Source organism: Phascolarctos cinereus, unplaced genomic scaffold, assembly GCF_003287225.1.
Source record: "Phascolarctos cinereus isolate Bilbo 61053 unplaced genomic scaffold, phaCin_HiC Scaffold_4;HRSCAF=312, whole genome shotgun sequence".
Classification (NCBI taxonomy): domain Eukaryota; kingdom Metazoa; phylum Chordata; class Mammalia; order Diprotodontia; family Phascolarctidae; genus Phascolarctos; species Phascolarctos cinereus.
The window spans coordinates 328397931-328414565 of record NW_027555847.1 but is presented as its reverse complement, the minus strand read 5'-3'; the positions used below and the strand labels follow the sequence as shown (position 1 = coordinate 328414565).

General features: G+C 37.0%; 1 protein-coding gene across 4 annotated transcripts in view; it reads left to right on the top strand.

Moving 5' to 3' along the window:
- Positions 1-14681, top strand: part of RNF180 (ring finger protein 180) — a 221042-nt gene extending 206361 nt beyond the window's left edge. For all 4 annotated transcript variants that reach the window (XM_021007243.2, XM_021007244.1, XM_021007246.1 and 1 more), the window contains one exon: positions 11992-14681. In XM_021007243.2, the coding sequence (XP_020862902.1) occupies positions 11992-12191 (200 nt within the window). In that variant the 3' untranslated portion in view covers positions 12192-14681. The remainder of the gene's footprint in view (positions 1-11991) is intronic.
- The last annotated feature ends 1954 nt before the right edge of the window (positions 14682-16635 follow it).

The window sequence follows — 16635 nt, the reverse complement described above, 5'->3', positions numbered from 1 at the left end:
ATTATGAAAAGCAAAATGGATAATTTTGATTACATTAAATTGAAAAGTTTTTGCACAAACAAAGCCAATGCAACTAAGATTAGAAGGAAGGTAGAAAATTGGGAAAGAATTTTTACAACCAGTCTCTCTGATAAAGGCCTCATTTCTAAATATATAGAGAATTAAGACAAATTTATAAGAACACAAGCCATTCCCCTTGATAAATGGTCAAAGGATATGAACAGACAGTTCTCAGATGAAGAAATTAAAGCCATCTATAGTCATATGAAAAAATGCTCTAAATCATTATTGATTAGAGAAATGCAAATCAAAACAACTCTGAGGTACCACATCACACCTATCAGATTGGCCAACATGACAAAACAGGAAAATGATAAATGTTGGAGAAGATGTGGGAAAATTGGAACACTAATGCATTGTTGGTGGAGTTGTGAAATGATCCAACCATTTTGGAGAACAATTTGGAACTATGCCCAAAGGGCTACAAAAATGTGCATACCCTTTGATCCAGCAATAGCACTTCTAGGGCTATATCCCAAAGAGATCAAACAAATGGGAAAAGGACCCACATGTACAAAAATATTCATAGCAGCTCTTTTTGTGGTGGCAAAGAATTGGAAATTGAGAGGATGCCCATCAATTGGGGAATGGCTGAGCAAGTTGTGGTATATGAATGTAATGGAATACTATTGTGCTATAAGAAATGATGAACAGGCTGACTTCAGAAAAACCTGGAAAGACTTATATGGTCTGATGCTGAGTGAAGTGAGCAGAACCAAGAGGACTTTGTACACAATAACAGCCACGTTATGCGATGACTAATATTGTTAAACTGAACCCTTCTCAGCATTACAAGGATCTAAGACATCTCCGGAGGTGTCGGGATGGAAAATGCTGTCCACATCCAAAGAAAGAACTATGGAAGTCTAATCGCTATCACTTATTTTTACCTTCTGTTGAGTTTTGTTTCATCTTTCTGATGGTTCCTCCTATTGGTTTTAATTTTTACTTACAACTTCACTAATGTGAAAATATGTTTAATAGGAATGTAAATATAAAGCCTATATCAGATTGTGTGCCGTCTTGGGGATGGTGGGGGGGGAGAAAAATTTTCAATTCAAAAGCATATGGAAGTGATTGTTGATAAATCAAAATATATTAATCAAATTTAAAAAAAAAAAAGAATTGTTTGCATGACATGGGAGGCACTGGCACAGGACCACCCACCATGGCATGCTCTTATCAGTGAAGGTTCTGTGCTCTATGAGCAAAGCAGTATTGAAGTAGATATTCATGAGAGCTCATCTGCTCACCAGCTTCAGTATCCAGGAATATGTACAAGTACAGTTGGAACTGCTGAAAAAATAATACCCAGCAGAGCTGGGTTAATCGAACTGTCAGGAGTAGTCTATATAATCTATATAATGATGGGTTGCCTCAATGTCCCAAATGTATCTTTGACTAAGAGCACCTTCTACCAATTGTAGAGTCTTTTTTGGCACTAGAAGCTGACAGAGTCAAGTAGCAGGGGACATACACACAGAAATTAGTTCATAGAAGAGGCAAGAGGGACTGTGAGATAATTGGCTCTGTGGCCACATGGATTAGTCAGTCTATACAATGAACTGTTTCTGCATATCTAGGTATGTCAGAAATAGAGGTTGAGGTGAATTGGTTCTTTAAGTCACCAAATGTACTTTCTTTCTCTGGCTTCTATGGGAAAGCCCTGAGGTACTTTAGCAGGTAAAATGCAGTTGAGACAGAAAACCTGAGGCTAAGGCAATAGTTCTCCCTCCATAAAACCAGGAACCATCTACAGGTCTTTTATGGAAGCAGGAGTCTTCCTCATAGTACGTTTTCCACTTTGTATGGATCCATACAGACTGCCCATCAACTTATTACATACCCTAAGAACTCCACCTTTTCTTCCTCAAATGGGCATTCCTCCAGTTTGGCAAATAGCTGGCATTTGGGTAGGTAAAATCCATTCTCTTTTAAGGGGCTGATGACATTTTCCATACACGCACATGCACACACACACATGCACACAAACACACAAATGCACTCATATCAGTTGTCATGGGGTTAACACTGTAACCATCACACAATGGGACACCTTCACTATGATCTAGCCTTATGTGTCTGCTTTCTGTCTCTGCACATACCCTTGCTTATTATATCTGACTCTATGACCTGCTTGTTTCATTCTCCCAATTTTAAATGCTTTCTCCCTCCCCCATTTCCTGCCTATCCAAACCCTACTCATATTTCACAGTCAACTTTTAATTCCTATATTTAGTTCAGCACACCTTCATCTCCTTCTTCTCTAAACTCCAATAGAACTCACTGTCTGTATCATTCATTTGGTTGTTAGTCACATACAGATTGTTGCTTAATTCTTTCATGTGTTTTATCTTCCCAACTAGATTATAACTCCTGAAGGTTTGCCATTTTTTCCTGTATTTATGTTAAGAATCTTAGGTCTCAGAAGGACCTTAGAGATCATCTAATCCAATCCGCTCATTTTAAAACTTGAAGAAATTGTCATCAGCACCAACCAGAGTTGTGTGCTCATAGTTATGCCATCAGTAAATAAATATCTGTTGAGTGAGTGAATAAATTAGCTTTTTTAAACATGGAGAGGTGAAATATTAGCAGAAAGAAACATGATAAACAAGAAGCTTCTGGTTTAAGGGCTTCTGTTTTTTTTTTCTAAATGTCTTTCTTCTGTTTATAAGTAGACAGAATCCTTTCTCTTCAATAACATTTGTGGGGCCAAATTCATTATTTAATTTCTCAGGTCAGATGCTTGTCACATTTTCAGTCAAAGATTTCTGAATATCCCATTCCCTCCTAAGATAGTGAATTCATTGAGGTGGCTGAAGCCTTGTTAAAATAATTCTTGAGGCTGAAGAGATTCATGATCATAGCACTTGGGCAAAATTGTGGAAAATGCTCTCTAGTATCATCATAGCCTGTCTTCCTCAGATTAAAGTGTGCTCAACTAGTTCATTGTTAGGCTCAAAAAAAAAAAGCAAAGCATTAATATGTTTGATTATTTTTTAAATTTTTATTTTACTCAATCCACTCCAAGCTGTGCCAGCCTAAGGTGATGAATCAGAGGCTCTCCAGAAAGACACTGAGCTCTAAAACTCTGTGTGACACCAACGAAATGAGCCTTTGCCTGATTTCAGTCCTAACAGTGAAGAGAAAAAAAGCTTTTCATTTCTGAGAGCTATTCTGAATCACATCAGGGCATCTGAAAACAAGTAAAAAGCAATCCAACAACATAAAACATTCCTGACCTCGTAATTCAATACCCTCGTTTGTTAAAAATATTTTCTCATCCTTTCCCTTTGCCTGCCTGCTTTCCAGAAGGGTGGGTCTCATTGCTGACTTTGTGTGTTATACAACATCAAGCACACCCTTAGCATTTAAATAGCATATGCTCATAACTTCCCCACTGTTTGAAAATGTTCCTGGTTCCATTTAACACTATTGAACGGAAAAATGTGTCACTCCTCACATTTCAAACCTATATGAGATTAGGATCAACATGCATTAAACTTTTTTCAGTAGTTTTCAGAATAATTGCTCAGTGTTTGAGTGTATTTTATCTGTTTGCATAAGCAATCTGTGTTCATTTAAAATGCTATAGAAATTAAGGTAGTATTAATAAAAAAAACTAGAAACAAAAAGTAATAATAATAGCTGGCCTTTATGGGGTACATTCAGGTCTGCAAAGTGCTTTATATTTAGTACCTTATTTGATGCTCATAACAAGTCTTCTAAGTAGATGCTATCATTCTCACTTTGCAGAGAAGGCAACTGAGACTGAAGAACATACGTGGCCAGTAATTGTAGCCCTCATGAGTCAATTCAAGTCTACAGTCTTATCTACTCTTCTCCCTGGTCCAATCACACCTTACAAAACCCCAACTGTAAATTACTCTCACCATCCACTTCCTTCTCCCCATTCATATACCATTGAATGAAGATGACTAGGCCCACTACAAATTTACAGACCCAAGACAGTCTTACCAACAGTAAGGTAATCCTTTTATTACTCCCTAACTGAATCTCTATCCCACTCACCACTACTGTATACCCATACTTCTCAGGCCTCCCACAGCACCTCTTCCCCCAACCCTCTCACTTGAAGATCTCTCCTCATACTTTACTAAGCAGATTGAGAGCAGACCCCATGACAACTTCTCCCCACCTCCTCTTCTCATAACCTCCTTTTCCCTCTTTATTACAGTTTCTGAGGGAAAAAAAAGACTTCCTTGTATGTGTGCATATGTATATATGTATGTGTCTCTGTGTGTGTATATACATACACGTGTGTGTGAGCATTCCATGCTCAAATTCCGCTGGCCCTTTATTACTTCAAGGATCAAATATAAATCCTTTTTGGCATTTAAAGCTCTTCATAACCTGACCCTTTCCTACTTTTTCAGACTTTTTTTAATATTAAGTAATTTATTTATTTTTAGTTTTCAACATTCACTTCCATAAGATTTTGGGTTCCAAATTTTTCCCCCTCCCTCCCTTTACCCCAAGATGGCATGCAATCTGATATACACTCTACATATACATTCACATTAAATATATTTTCACATTAGTCATGTTGTAAAGAAAAAGTAGAACCAATGGAAGGAACCACTGGAAAGAAGAAACAAACCAAAAAAAAAAGAAAAAATGAGAGTAGATAGTATGCTTTGATCTACATTCAGACTCCATAGTTCTTTTTCAGGATGTGGACAGCATTTTCCATCATGAGTCTTAGATCCTTGCATTGCTCAGAAGAGGTAAGTCTATCAAACTTAGTCATCACATAATATTGCTGTTACTGTGTACATCTGGTTCTGCTCACTTCACTCAGCATCAGACCATGTAAGTCTTTCCAGGTTTTTCTGAAATCTGCCTGCTCAACATTTCTTATAGCACAATAGTATACCATTACATTCATATCCCACAGCTTGTTCAGCCATTCCCCAGTTGATGGGCATCCCGTCAATTTCCAATTCTTGGCCACCAAAAAAAAGAGCTGCTATAAATATTTTTGTATTTTTCAGGCTTCTTACACTTGACTTCCTTCCACACACTCAAACTTCCAGTCATCTTAGCTCATGTGCTAAGTTGTGTCTCCCCTGTCCATACATTGCCACTGGCTGTCCCTCATGCTTGACTACATTCTATTCTTACCTCTACTCCTTGGAATCCCTGGTTTCTTCTAAGACTCACCTCAAGCACCACTGTGTTTGGAAGAAAGCGTTTTTTCTGGTCCTGTCAATTAGCAGTTGGGTAACCTCCAAGGCTGCCTTGTATCTGCTTTATTTATATGTGTTTCATGTGGTCTCGTCCATTAAAATAGAAGCTCCTTGAGGGGAAGCACTGTTTTGCATTTGTCGTGTCCCTAGTTCCACAGCACCCTGTAGGTGCTTAATAAATGTTGGTTGATTGATAGTGCTCCCTCCACTGCACTAGCTTTCTTCCAATTATTAACTGGAAGTTAATGCCTTAAACTATAACCCTTCTGTCTTCCTGCAAATAACTTGAAGAGCACGGCTCCAAGCATGAAAAGGTCACAGAGGGAGATAGATAATGATTGGCAGATTGCATGCAGTTTATTCAGTGTCCATTTTTTAGGGAGATCAAGATGTTTAAAAATGTATAGACTGTTAGAATCCTTTAATTATGGAATACAATGGAAATAATCTTATTTAAATAGGCTTTGAGAATTGTCTTAAAATTTTACATGAACTATTTCTATGGTATAGAATTCATGTAATTATAGAAAGGTATCAACTGTGCTACATACTTCACCTAAAAACAAGCATACACAGTAGTTCATACATGTAAACTGCACAGCATATCCCCTGGGAAAAAATAAATCAATGAACATTTATTAACTGCTTACTATGTACAAAATACTACCCTAGGTGCTTGGCAGAGGTGAGGAAGGTAGGGGGTAGAATGCATAGATTAGCTATGATAGAGTTACACATGATTCTTACAGTCTAGAAGAATAAGACACCAACACAGATAACTACAGAACTGTGATATTATATGAAAACTACATCAACAAGGTGTAAAACAAAGTGCTACGTGAAATACTCAAGTGGAAGTCGCTACCAAAAATGGCAACATCAAGGAAAATGTCATGAGTGAAGTGCAGTGTGATTTGAGAAAAGCTCAACACATGTTTGGAGGACACTACAACTGCTTTGGGATCCTGTTGTTGTTTTTAATATTTTGTTTTAATCAAACAAGATCTGCCATTTCAGCCTCCCCCCCTTAACTCCCCTCACCTTTGAGAACAAACGAAAAACAAAACTTATCAAAATACAGCTTTTCTACCTCTATGCCTTTGTTCACACTGTGCCCCAGGTCAGGAATGTTCCTCATTCCCCTCTTTGTTAAATTTCTATTCTTCCCTTAAACCTCAAATTGATTGTAAACTTTTATTGTTGTCATTCAGTTGTTTTTCACTTAAGTTTTTCAGTTTTCCAATTCTGTATGACCCCCCATTTGGAGTTTTCTTGGCAAAGATAATGGAGTGGTTGGCCATTTCCTTCTCCAGCTCATTTTACAGATGCAGAAACTGAGGCAAACAGTTAAGTGACTTGCCTAGGGTCACACAGGTTGTAAGTGTCTGAGGCCAGATTTGAACTCAGGAAGATGAGTCTTTCTGACTCTAAGCCTGTCACTTTATCCACTGCGCCACCTAGCTCCCCTGAACTTTGCCCTCAAGGAGCTCAAAGTTCAGTGGTGGGGATGGAGGGTGACATTCTGTTGTTGTTATTCAGTCGTTTCAGTTATGTCTGACTATTCATGACCTCATTGGAGGTTTTCTTGGCAGACATACTGGAGTGGTTTGCCATTTCCTTCTCCAGCTCATTTTACAGAGGAGGAAATTGAGACAAACAGGGTTCAGGGACTTTTCCAAGGTCACACAACTAGTAAGTGTATGGAGTCCTGACTCCAGGCCTGGCACTCTATCCACTGTGCCATCTAGGTGTCCAAACTTTTATAAATATCTGTTAATCTTAAGTGCCAAAAGTAAAGATGGATTTTTCTGCTCTTGGATGATAATATAAGTTCTGGCATCAGCAGTATTTTTATTCACTTTCCATCCATAAATTTGAGTGTCTATTATCCTTTCTCTAAAGGACTCTAATCAAGCCTGCTATACGTGATTTACTTTTATTTAACTTTCATAGCAAATACATGGCCAAAAAAAAAACTGAGAAGGCTATTTTTGCCTCAACACCTTAAAATCATCTTGTAATCAGCATACAATTATGCAAACATTTGGTGACATTAGTTATGATTGGATAGTTGCTGGAGTCTAGGAGATTTAGAAAAATAAATACAATCCCTGGTTTTTGTCTGTATGTAGGATTCACTTTAAGTAAACCAGTATTAAATTTATCCAGAATTAGAATTTATAATGTAATCATTTGATATTTAAGAATAGGAATTTTTATTTCACAAATTCTATTCGGTAATTGTTCTTGCTCAAGAAATACAAAGTATGTTACGTTTCATTATTCCAAATGTCTGATATATACATATGTGTGTGATGTATATATGTGTATGCATATATATAAATATATATGAGATAAACTTTTCTTATGAAATTGTGAATTTATTATCATATCTCTCTTTATTGAATGTGAGATAGTAGCAGATAGAGAACTAGTCTTGAAGGCAAGAAGACCTGGGTTCAAGTCCTGCCTCTGACACATGTATAGCTAGCTGTGCAACCTTGTAAAAAGTTATTGATCCTCTCAATTCTCCAGGAAACTCTTTAGGACTATGAGTTGAAAAGCAGGTTGCTATCTGAACTGGTGAAAGGGGTTTCCTCCCTGAGAAGCTGTCCCAGGACCAGCACCATTTTTCCCACCTTACCCTCAACTCCACAAATTAGGAAACAACAGACATTTGGAAAGGAACAGTTATAAAGGTAGTCTAAACTAATCCATGAATTTAACCCAGTCTGTGAGGCATTGAAAAAACAAAACACTTGTCACAAAATATAGCAGAGCCCATTCTAGTCATGTGTGTTTGTATATACACACATTGCTACATGGCAATTCAGAATGATCCTGCTGTATGTAGCGTTATGTCTTGAGAGACACAGAGAGAGAGAGAGAGAGAGAGTGAGTGTGTGTGTGTGTGTGTGTGTGTGTGTGTGATTGTGTGTGTATATATATGTGTGTATATATATATGTGTGTATATATATATATATATATATATATATATATATATATATACACACACACAATGTGTGTGTATTATATGGATATAATACACATAAATACAAAAGCACATATACTTAAAAGCATGACCATACCCAAGAATTTTGTATTAACAAGACTTCAGCTTCAGTCTCAGGCCTCCTTTTGCCCTGTCCACAAACTGTCCTTGTGCTGGAGGGCTCTGCCTAGTGCACTTTAGGCCTGACCCCATCCTCAAAGTCTGTAAAACTCTGCTGCCTGTGCTAATCTGGGCTGTTAAAGTGATTCACAATGACTTTTTTCTTGGACTTCCCCATCAGCGTTCATTCTGGTACGTTTTCTAGGTTTGTGTGGAGGAGTCTAGGGGTGGAATGGGGCTGGGCTGTAGTTCTTCCTCCTACTCTACCATCCCTGTCCTTCATCCCCCGCCCCCCAAAGCTACATGCATCAGAGAGCGATATTACTGTTTTTTTCTGTCTACAAACACAGGCTGCTTTGGGAATCCTTATATGCCTCAATTTGGGGGCTTTTTTAGAGGTCAAAAGAAGGAACTGTCTCTTCACTACCCTCTCTTGCAAGAATGAAGTACGAGAGGAAGCCCTGTGCTGTACTTGCACATTGCACTTGTGGAGATGAGGACCAGTCAGTCGTTAAGCACTTATTTACACCCCTGCTTAGTGTCAGGCTCTGTGCTCAACACTAGGGATACAAAGAAAGGCAAAAGACAGTCCCTGCCCTCAAAGAGCTCACAGATACCTAGGGGAGGCAACATGAAAGCAAGATAAACTGGCAGGGCTCAACTAGCATATGTGAGAATTTGAGCTAAAGGGTTCAAGATAGACTGTAACCCTAATTTTGCCTTGACCACTAACCCTAACCCTAACCCTCTAACTCTAACCCTGACCCAGTTCCTTCCTCTGGAAGATGAATAAGGCTTTTTCTGTCACCACAGCCTTCTTCACCTCACCTTACTGGCTTAGCCTGAATCCCCTGAGAACAAATGGGAATGCAGAGTATGCTACTTAGCATTGATTTACAGGAAGGGAAAGAAATAAATACATAGCACCTACTATGTACCAGACTGTGCTAAGAGCTTTTTGCAAACATGGTATCATTTGATCCTCATAGCAACCTTGGGAGGTAGGTGCTACTATTATCCCCTTTTTATAGTTCAGGAAACCAATGTAAACAAGTTAAGTGACTTGCCCAGGGTTGTACAACTAATTAAGTATCTGAGCCCAGATCTGAATTCAAGCCTAAATCAAGGCCCATTCCCTTATCTACTGGGCTGCTCCTTCCTTAGTTAGAAAGTGTTACAATTTGGATTTACTTCAAACTCATTTCCTACTAAATCATGTTATCAGTGTCATTAGCATATACTAGAAGTACAAATTTCTTTTTTCAGTTTTGTGATTTAAGGAGTGTTAATAAGCACTGACTTTCTGTTTAAAGCAGACAGGCAAGAGTAAGGAAGAGCAAAAGTTAAGATATCCCCAAAACTCAGTAATTGTGAATTGTTTTAGTATTTTATTTTCAAAATCTTAGTCAAACTATATCATCAGATCAAACTTGTCTAGGATGTGGGGCAAATCAATTTTTATTTTCCGAAGTTTCCATTCTATTAAAAATCCAGTGTTCATCCCAATAATGTGATTTATAGCCCTATTGCCTTAGAAGTTCTCTCTGCCTTTCATTCAGATCACACTTAAATCCATGGCAATAAAAGTACAAACTCCTCAAGGAGCACCTGTATGTCTGACCTGTTTGACCAGTGCTAGAATATGAGTCAGCTTTTATAATCTTTCCCCTAAACTATTTGAACTTAGTGGAAAATTTTAATTGTGATGATAGGGATAGAGATCTCTGAAGTGATCCATGGCTCCCTATTGCTTCTAGGAGAAAATAATTCTATAGCTTAGCATGTAAGACCTTCTTTCTGCAGTCTGACAAAAAGCTACCTTTCCAGCTTCTTCAGTATTCCTCTTTGTTCCAACCCAGCCGTAGTACTAGCTGCTCCCTAAATTGAGTGTTACCTCTCCCACTCTTTCCACTCCCTTAAGAAGTACCCAGGGCCTGGAGTGCCCACCCTCCTCCATTCTGCCTCTCAGAGGGATCTTCTTCCAAGGCTCAGCTTGGGGTTCCTGCCTCTTTGGAGCTTTCCCTGACCCAACTCAGTTGTGAGGGGTCTCTGTTTCTTCAAATTACCTTGCATTACTTTGAGTATGCCTGGCTTTATCCACTAGCATAATGAAAGTGCTGTGAGAGGACAGACTTTTGTGTTTTGTGTTTTTTGTTTTGTTTTGTTTTTGTTTTTACCTTTTTCTTCTTGGCCTCTAGCCCAGTGCTTTGTACCTGGCAGGCACTTAATATGTATTCAATTGAATGGCCTCCATCTATTTCAGAAAAGTCAAACAAGATGCAATGAAACTTGTTTCATTAGTGGGGCATTGATGAATGGCTGCATGATAGGGTGCCGTACACACTTTTGCAACTGTAGAACCTTGTAAGCTGATTTTATGTGTATGGCTAAAGTAGTTATTATCCCCCCACCTCCAAGAGTCATGTCTGTAGTGGTCCCACAATTTCCACAGGACCAGAAAATAAATTTAATCCAATTTGATCCAATTTTATGACTTGCAATGTAAGTCATAGTCTGGTATTCCATAGATATCCTTTTTAGGGAATGGCCTTTTGGAAGATTCAGTCTTGGTCCCAGTGGTTATTTTCCCTTGTTCATATGTGAATTCTATCCTTTTCCATCCTTAACACCTCCATTTTACTCCTTTTTTAAGTCATCAGCATAACTCCCAAGGTTTTGGCATCTTGAATGGATATTGACATGACCTTCCTCTCCACTGATGTGGTACTTCCTCAAATATAGGTGGGTGTAGTGCTAAACTTGACCCCTAAGAAAGCATGCACCAGTCCTCATTCATAGTAGCTCCCTACACATTAATTCATGCAGACAAATGACATAGGAGCAAAAATAAAGGTTTTGAGTGACTGATACTTCAGTATATGTATATGTCACATCGTAAATTGATAAGCCCTTTCCATAGAAGTGGATAAATAATATTTTGCTTCCTTCTGTTTTCCTGCCCATCCCCTGACCTTGGAAATATTTGTCCATCAATCACAAGACCCCTTACCTTTCTCTTAACTCTTAATTTTGGTATATTGCAGCCTCTTCACTTTGTTTCTTGTCCACATAAACAAGTTAACTCGCTGCACAAAACAGCATTAAAGGTCAGTCTTAGCACCAAGATATTCTGTGGAGAAATATTCCCCACAAAGTATATTCTGTCAGCACCTACCCTATAAAGTCCCAACTGACCTTCCCCAGTGTTTCCACCCCGTCTCTTGCTCTTTTATTAATTCTGGGTAGAGTTTTATCCCAACATTAACAGCTCATACAATATGATTATAAACCCATATTCTTTATTACCCTATAAAAATTAACATTACAAATAACCCTTTTGTCACTGACATGCTGATACTTGTTTGAATAGAGTTTTAATAATCTTATGGCTATGAAAACCAATCTATCTTTAATAGTCATCTCTCATAAAGGCCTTCTCACTGAGATACTATCAGATATAAATCATACTAATCAGTGTCAGATTCTGAGATTTTTCTTTTCACAAAAAGTTAGAATTGTTAATGTTCATAACCTAGCCTCACTCTTGAGTACTTAATTTACTTTAAACAATTTTTTAAAAAAATCTGCTCATGTTTTTTATTCAGGTTTCCATAGACGTGCAGATCCAGTTACAAGGAGACAGTTTCCACATGGTGCTCATAGAATGGATTATATGCACTTTGAGGATGACAGCCGTGCATGGTGGTTTGACATGGACATGGTTATCATCTATATCTATTCAGTAAACTGGGTTATTGGATTCATTGTTTTCTGCTTTCTTTGCTATTTTTTCTTTCCGTTTTAGGAATTTTCACATCTTAATAAAGTTGAACAATTATATAAAGCCTTGATTATGTAAATAGCAGTGACTTAAAGAAAATAAGTCTTTTTAAAATTTTCTGAAGTTTTTGTATGTTACAGTATATTGAATTATTTCGTATGTACAAAGCCTGGGATTGATGAACTTACCTAGTGATGTTTCTCATGTAGACAACAGTAAGCTAGTTGAACTTAACTCAAGATCAAGACTATCCAGTATAGAGCACAGCACTGTTAATCCCATAATAGTTTTTAATATATTTTGTTTGCATTTTTGCAATTATCACCCTTCTTTCCACATTTGTCCTTAATTTGGAAAGATGCTTTCTCCTTTAAAAAAAAAACAGAAGTTTGGTAACACGCTGAAGCATTAATCTAGATAGAGAACATTCTTTATTATTTGAACACACATAATCACCAGTCAATTCCTGATTATTCTCAGGCAAATTATCTGCCTTGAAGAGAAACCACCCTCCTCAGAAACTAACCCAGGAAAAATGAATTATTTGAACTTCCAAGTTATTGCCTCTCATTAGCATGGATAATTGGAAGCTGGCTATCCTACAATAGCTTCCTTTAGGCTCTTTTTTTTATGTGATTATTTCAAGCACCAAAAGGGAAAAAAGCAAAGGACATTGGGAATAATGCCCGCCAATAAGAAGGAAATAAATGCCTCTTTTTAGGAAATAACTCTTTTAAAACTCCTAGCTACAACTCTGTGACATTAAGAAATAATTTGCTAAGTAAGCTTCAGTATCCTAAAGAAGGAACACAAGGCCCCAATTCATTTACTTTAGTGATTAAGTTTCTTAGGTGAGTTAAGTAAAATATGCTATGAATGTGCAATAAAAAGTGATGGTGATGGTCCATCACTGATGGACTTCCTAGGACAAGGACTTGTTTGAAGCAAACAGCAGAAATTGATTTTCTTTCTATAAATTGTGACATTTCTCTCTATTCATTACTGTAGAGTAACACCTGTAATTTCTAACAGGTTCAAAAGCTTCAAATGTTCTATCACTACAGGTAGAGTTGAACCAGGTGTCCCCATGATAAAGCTAAAAAGCCTGAAGCACAAAGAAAGCTTGCACATTGTAAGTCACACGAAGAGTATTTGTGTGAGAAAAGATTTCTAGTCTAAAGTGCTTCTCCCCCCCCCCCGATTTTTTGTTGTCTGAAATAATGCAACAAGCCTATTTCTGTTCTGGGTAGATGGACTCATTAATAAGCTAGAAATAGTCAATTAATGACAGCACAGAAATATTGAAGATATTATGTTTTCAATCTGCCTTAGTAAGAGAAATGAAAAAAAGCAAGTTTAACAAGGCATTTTTAATGACAACCTCCCATCTCTAGATATCCTTTACTCCATCACTCTAGCCGAGCCCACTTATCTTCAGTACATTGTGATAACTATATTTTAGCTCAGTTACTCACTCATCAACATGGATTATATGAATATTTGATGTTTTTAACATAATTTAATAATTTTAAATTAATGTTTTAATTGTGTAGATGAGGCAGCATGTTATAGTGATTAGAGTGCTGGACATAGAGGAAGCAAAACCTGTGTTCATATCCTGCCTCTGGCAGAAGTTTGATCAACCCCAATCTTTGTGTGTCTCAAGCACATGCTAGGACTTAAGTACTAAATCATAAACAAATTTGATCTTCAGTCTGTGGAGGAATTTCCCACACTGGATGTTCTCCACACTGAAAAAAAAACCATACATGCTTCATATATCATAATTTTGTAGATATAAACAAGCATTATTAATGTATACTAAATAATTATATTACATGGCACTTTTTCCCCAAATGCATTTTTCACATCTGTTAGCTCATTTTCTCCTTGTACCATCTGTATATAATGCAGAAATGGAAGAGGAAACCAAGGCACAAAGAAAACTTATGACTTGTGTAAAGTCACACATAGCAAGTCTATGATAAAACTGCTGAGTGTTCAGTCTACCTGACTTTCACCACAATGCTCTTTCAAATAGACCATACTCAAATAAAGTATTTTTAAAAACTAAATCTCAATTTTAATGTCTTCCGTGAAGTGGGATTTTTTTCTTTCATTCATAGAAATATTAAATAAAATAATGCCTATGAAAGGCCCCTGAAGAACACTGCTTAGTATTCATTTAGTAAGCCAAATATTGGTGTTTATATGAGTCTTGAAAATACTTTAAAGTATTAGATATTTTTAAAAAATAAATGGCATGAAGTGAACTAACCAGCATGATTTTATTAAGAATAAATCATGTTTTAGAATGAGGTTGATTAAAAAGCAAAACTGTGCCTCAGGAACAGACTTCTTATTACAAGTCATTTTAGAATCTTGGGCAATTGGGTAAATGTCTTTCAACCTTGGTTTCCTCACCTATAAAATGAGAGTGGCAAATTACAAAAATGTCTGTTCTGTAATGCACTTTGAGTCTAACGATTTGTGTAAATAAATGATTAGAGCATATTTTGTAATGTTATTGAAGTCATTTTATTAGTGCCACATTATGACTCTTTCCCTCAGCACTGAAGTCATGTATTGGACAAAATGTGCAAAATTATTAAGACTCCACCAGTGGACAGAAGGTCTAAGGAATGATGGCAGGTCTACAAGTGTCATGACAGAGAAAAAAAAAAAAAGAATCCACATTGAGAGTCCACATCACGGCTGAAAAAAAAAAACACAAGATCTAAATGAGACCAAGTTGAAGAAGGGGGAAGGTAAAAGGGAAATGAAAAATCACATACTGTCAGTGATTGATAGAAATAGGTCATTGTTTTGTTCAAAATGTGGAGACTGCTAGGGTAAGGTAAGTGAGGAAAGAGGGAATGTGCCGCCAGTCTGCCTTCTTCCAAATAGTTGCCACTAGAAGCCCATCCCACATATTTGAATATGAATGCCATGTTTAATCAAGTGAACCATACTTACAGAATTAGCTCAAGGTGATACACACATGAAAACAACTTTCTAGTCCTTACAACTAGAGTCCCAAACTTTTTTTGTGAACAGCATCTTCTTTTCATTTCTCTCAGCATACTGCAATGAAGATTGGGTGAGGGGGAGAGGATCAGGCAGGAGTGAAGAAAGGAGTTGATGGCTGACTAGATCCAACTATGCTATTCTTATTGGAAATCCCAACAAACCAAGGAATGTAGCCACAGCAGCCAGTCTGCAAATACACTAATGGTTTAGAGGCCCCTGATTTAAAATAAAAATAAGTATTATATGGATGGGAAATCTCAAGCCACAATCAGAGAAATTTTGTATCCTATCATATATCATTTTCCTATTAGTTATCTGGAAAATTTAGGAGTCTTATTAATAAGATAGACAAAATATGCAATTTAAGGAATATTCTACAAGTTAGTAACAGAATGATACATATTGATTAGAAGGACATAATACCAAATTAATTCCACTTAAAATTTGCAAACATATCTAAACTATGGAAACAAACAAAAAAAAATCAGTGACATAAGGAAATCTAATGACTGTAGCAAATCTAGTAGCAGTAAAGCAAAATGCCCGTGTTTTGGGTGATAGCTCTCTCACAGCTACTCAAGAAAAGTGAAGTGGAAAGTTTAAACAATTATGCAAAAGCCCTCTTCTGCCTGCCTGCCTGTCTGTCTGTCTCTGTCTCTCTCTGTCTCTCTTCACATGACCAGATCAAGATTGATTAAGCCCCACTTGTGAAATATTACACCATCTTTGTCACTTTTACATCTTTTTTGCCTAAAACATCTGTGTGCTATCTAATCCAAAAGAGGGAGCAAAAGGAAACAGGGCTGATTAATATCTGATTAATTAAGTGATTAGTATTAATATTAGATCAAAGTAGTATTCTAAGTCAAATCTGGTTGAGAGAAAAATGTAATAAAGTCACAGCAACAGTTATAATGTGTTTAAAAAATCACGTCAATAGTTATAATTACCTCTTATAGTCAGTGAATTGGATCACATTTTCAGCTAGATAGATTGAAGATTATTTTACCTGAAAAGGATAGAGGCATGTAATTATTCAAACCCACTATTGACATAGTCAGTAACAATGAATCACTCTCCTGTTTTTAGTGCATATAATTATTTTGCTATTACATAGTCTTTATGATATTGATAAACACTAAGTACCAGCATTCCTGCCACAATTCTTCTCTGCTTTTATGATCTCTGGGATGATAATAGACTGTACATCATAGAACATTCTCTCCTAACATATTGATTTAAACAGGCCAAGAATCAATGAGAGAGCCACACATGCAACTAAGGATGGGATTTGGCCCAGATACTAAAATCATTATTAAACCACAAGTACTGAATATTCATGATGTTTTTCTACTAAACAGACAATTTTTTAAATTGCACTGTAAGTTACAGAAATGCTTCAAATTACTTTGAAAGAGCTGTCATTCCATCAGTATGA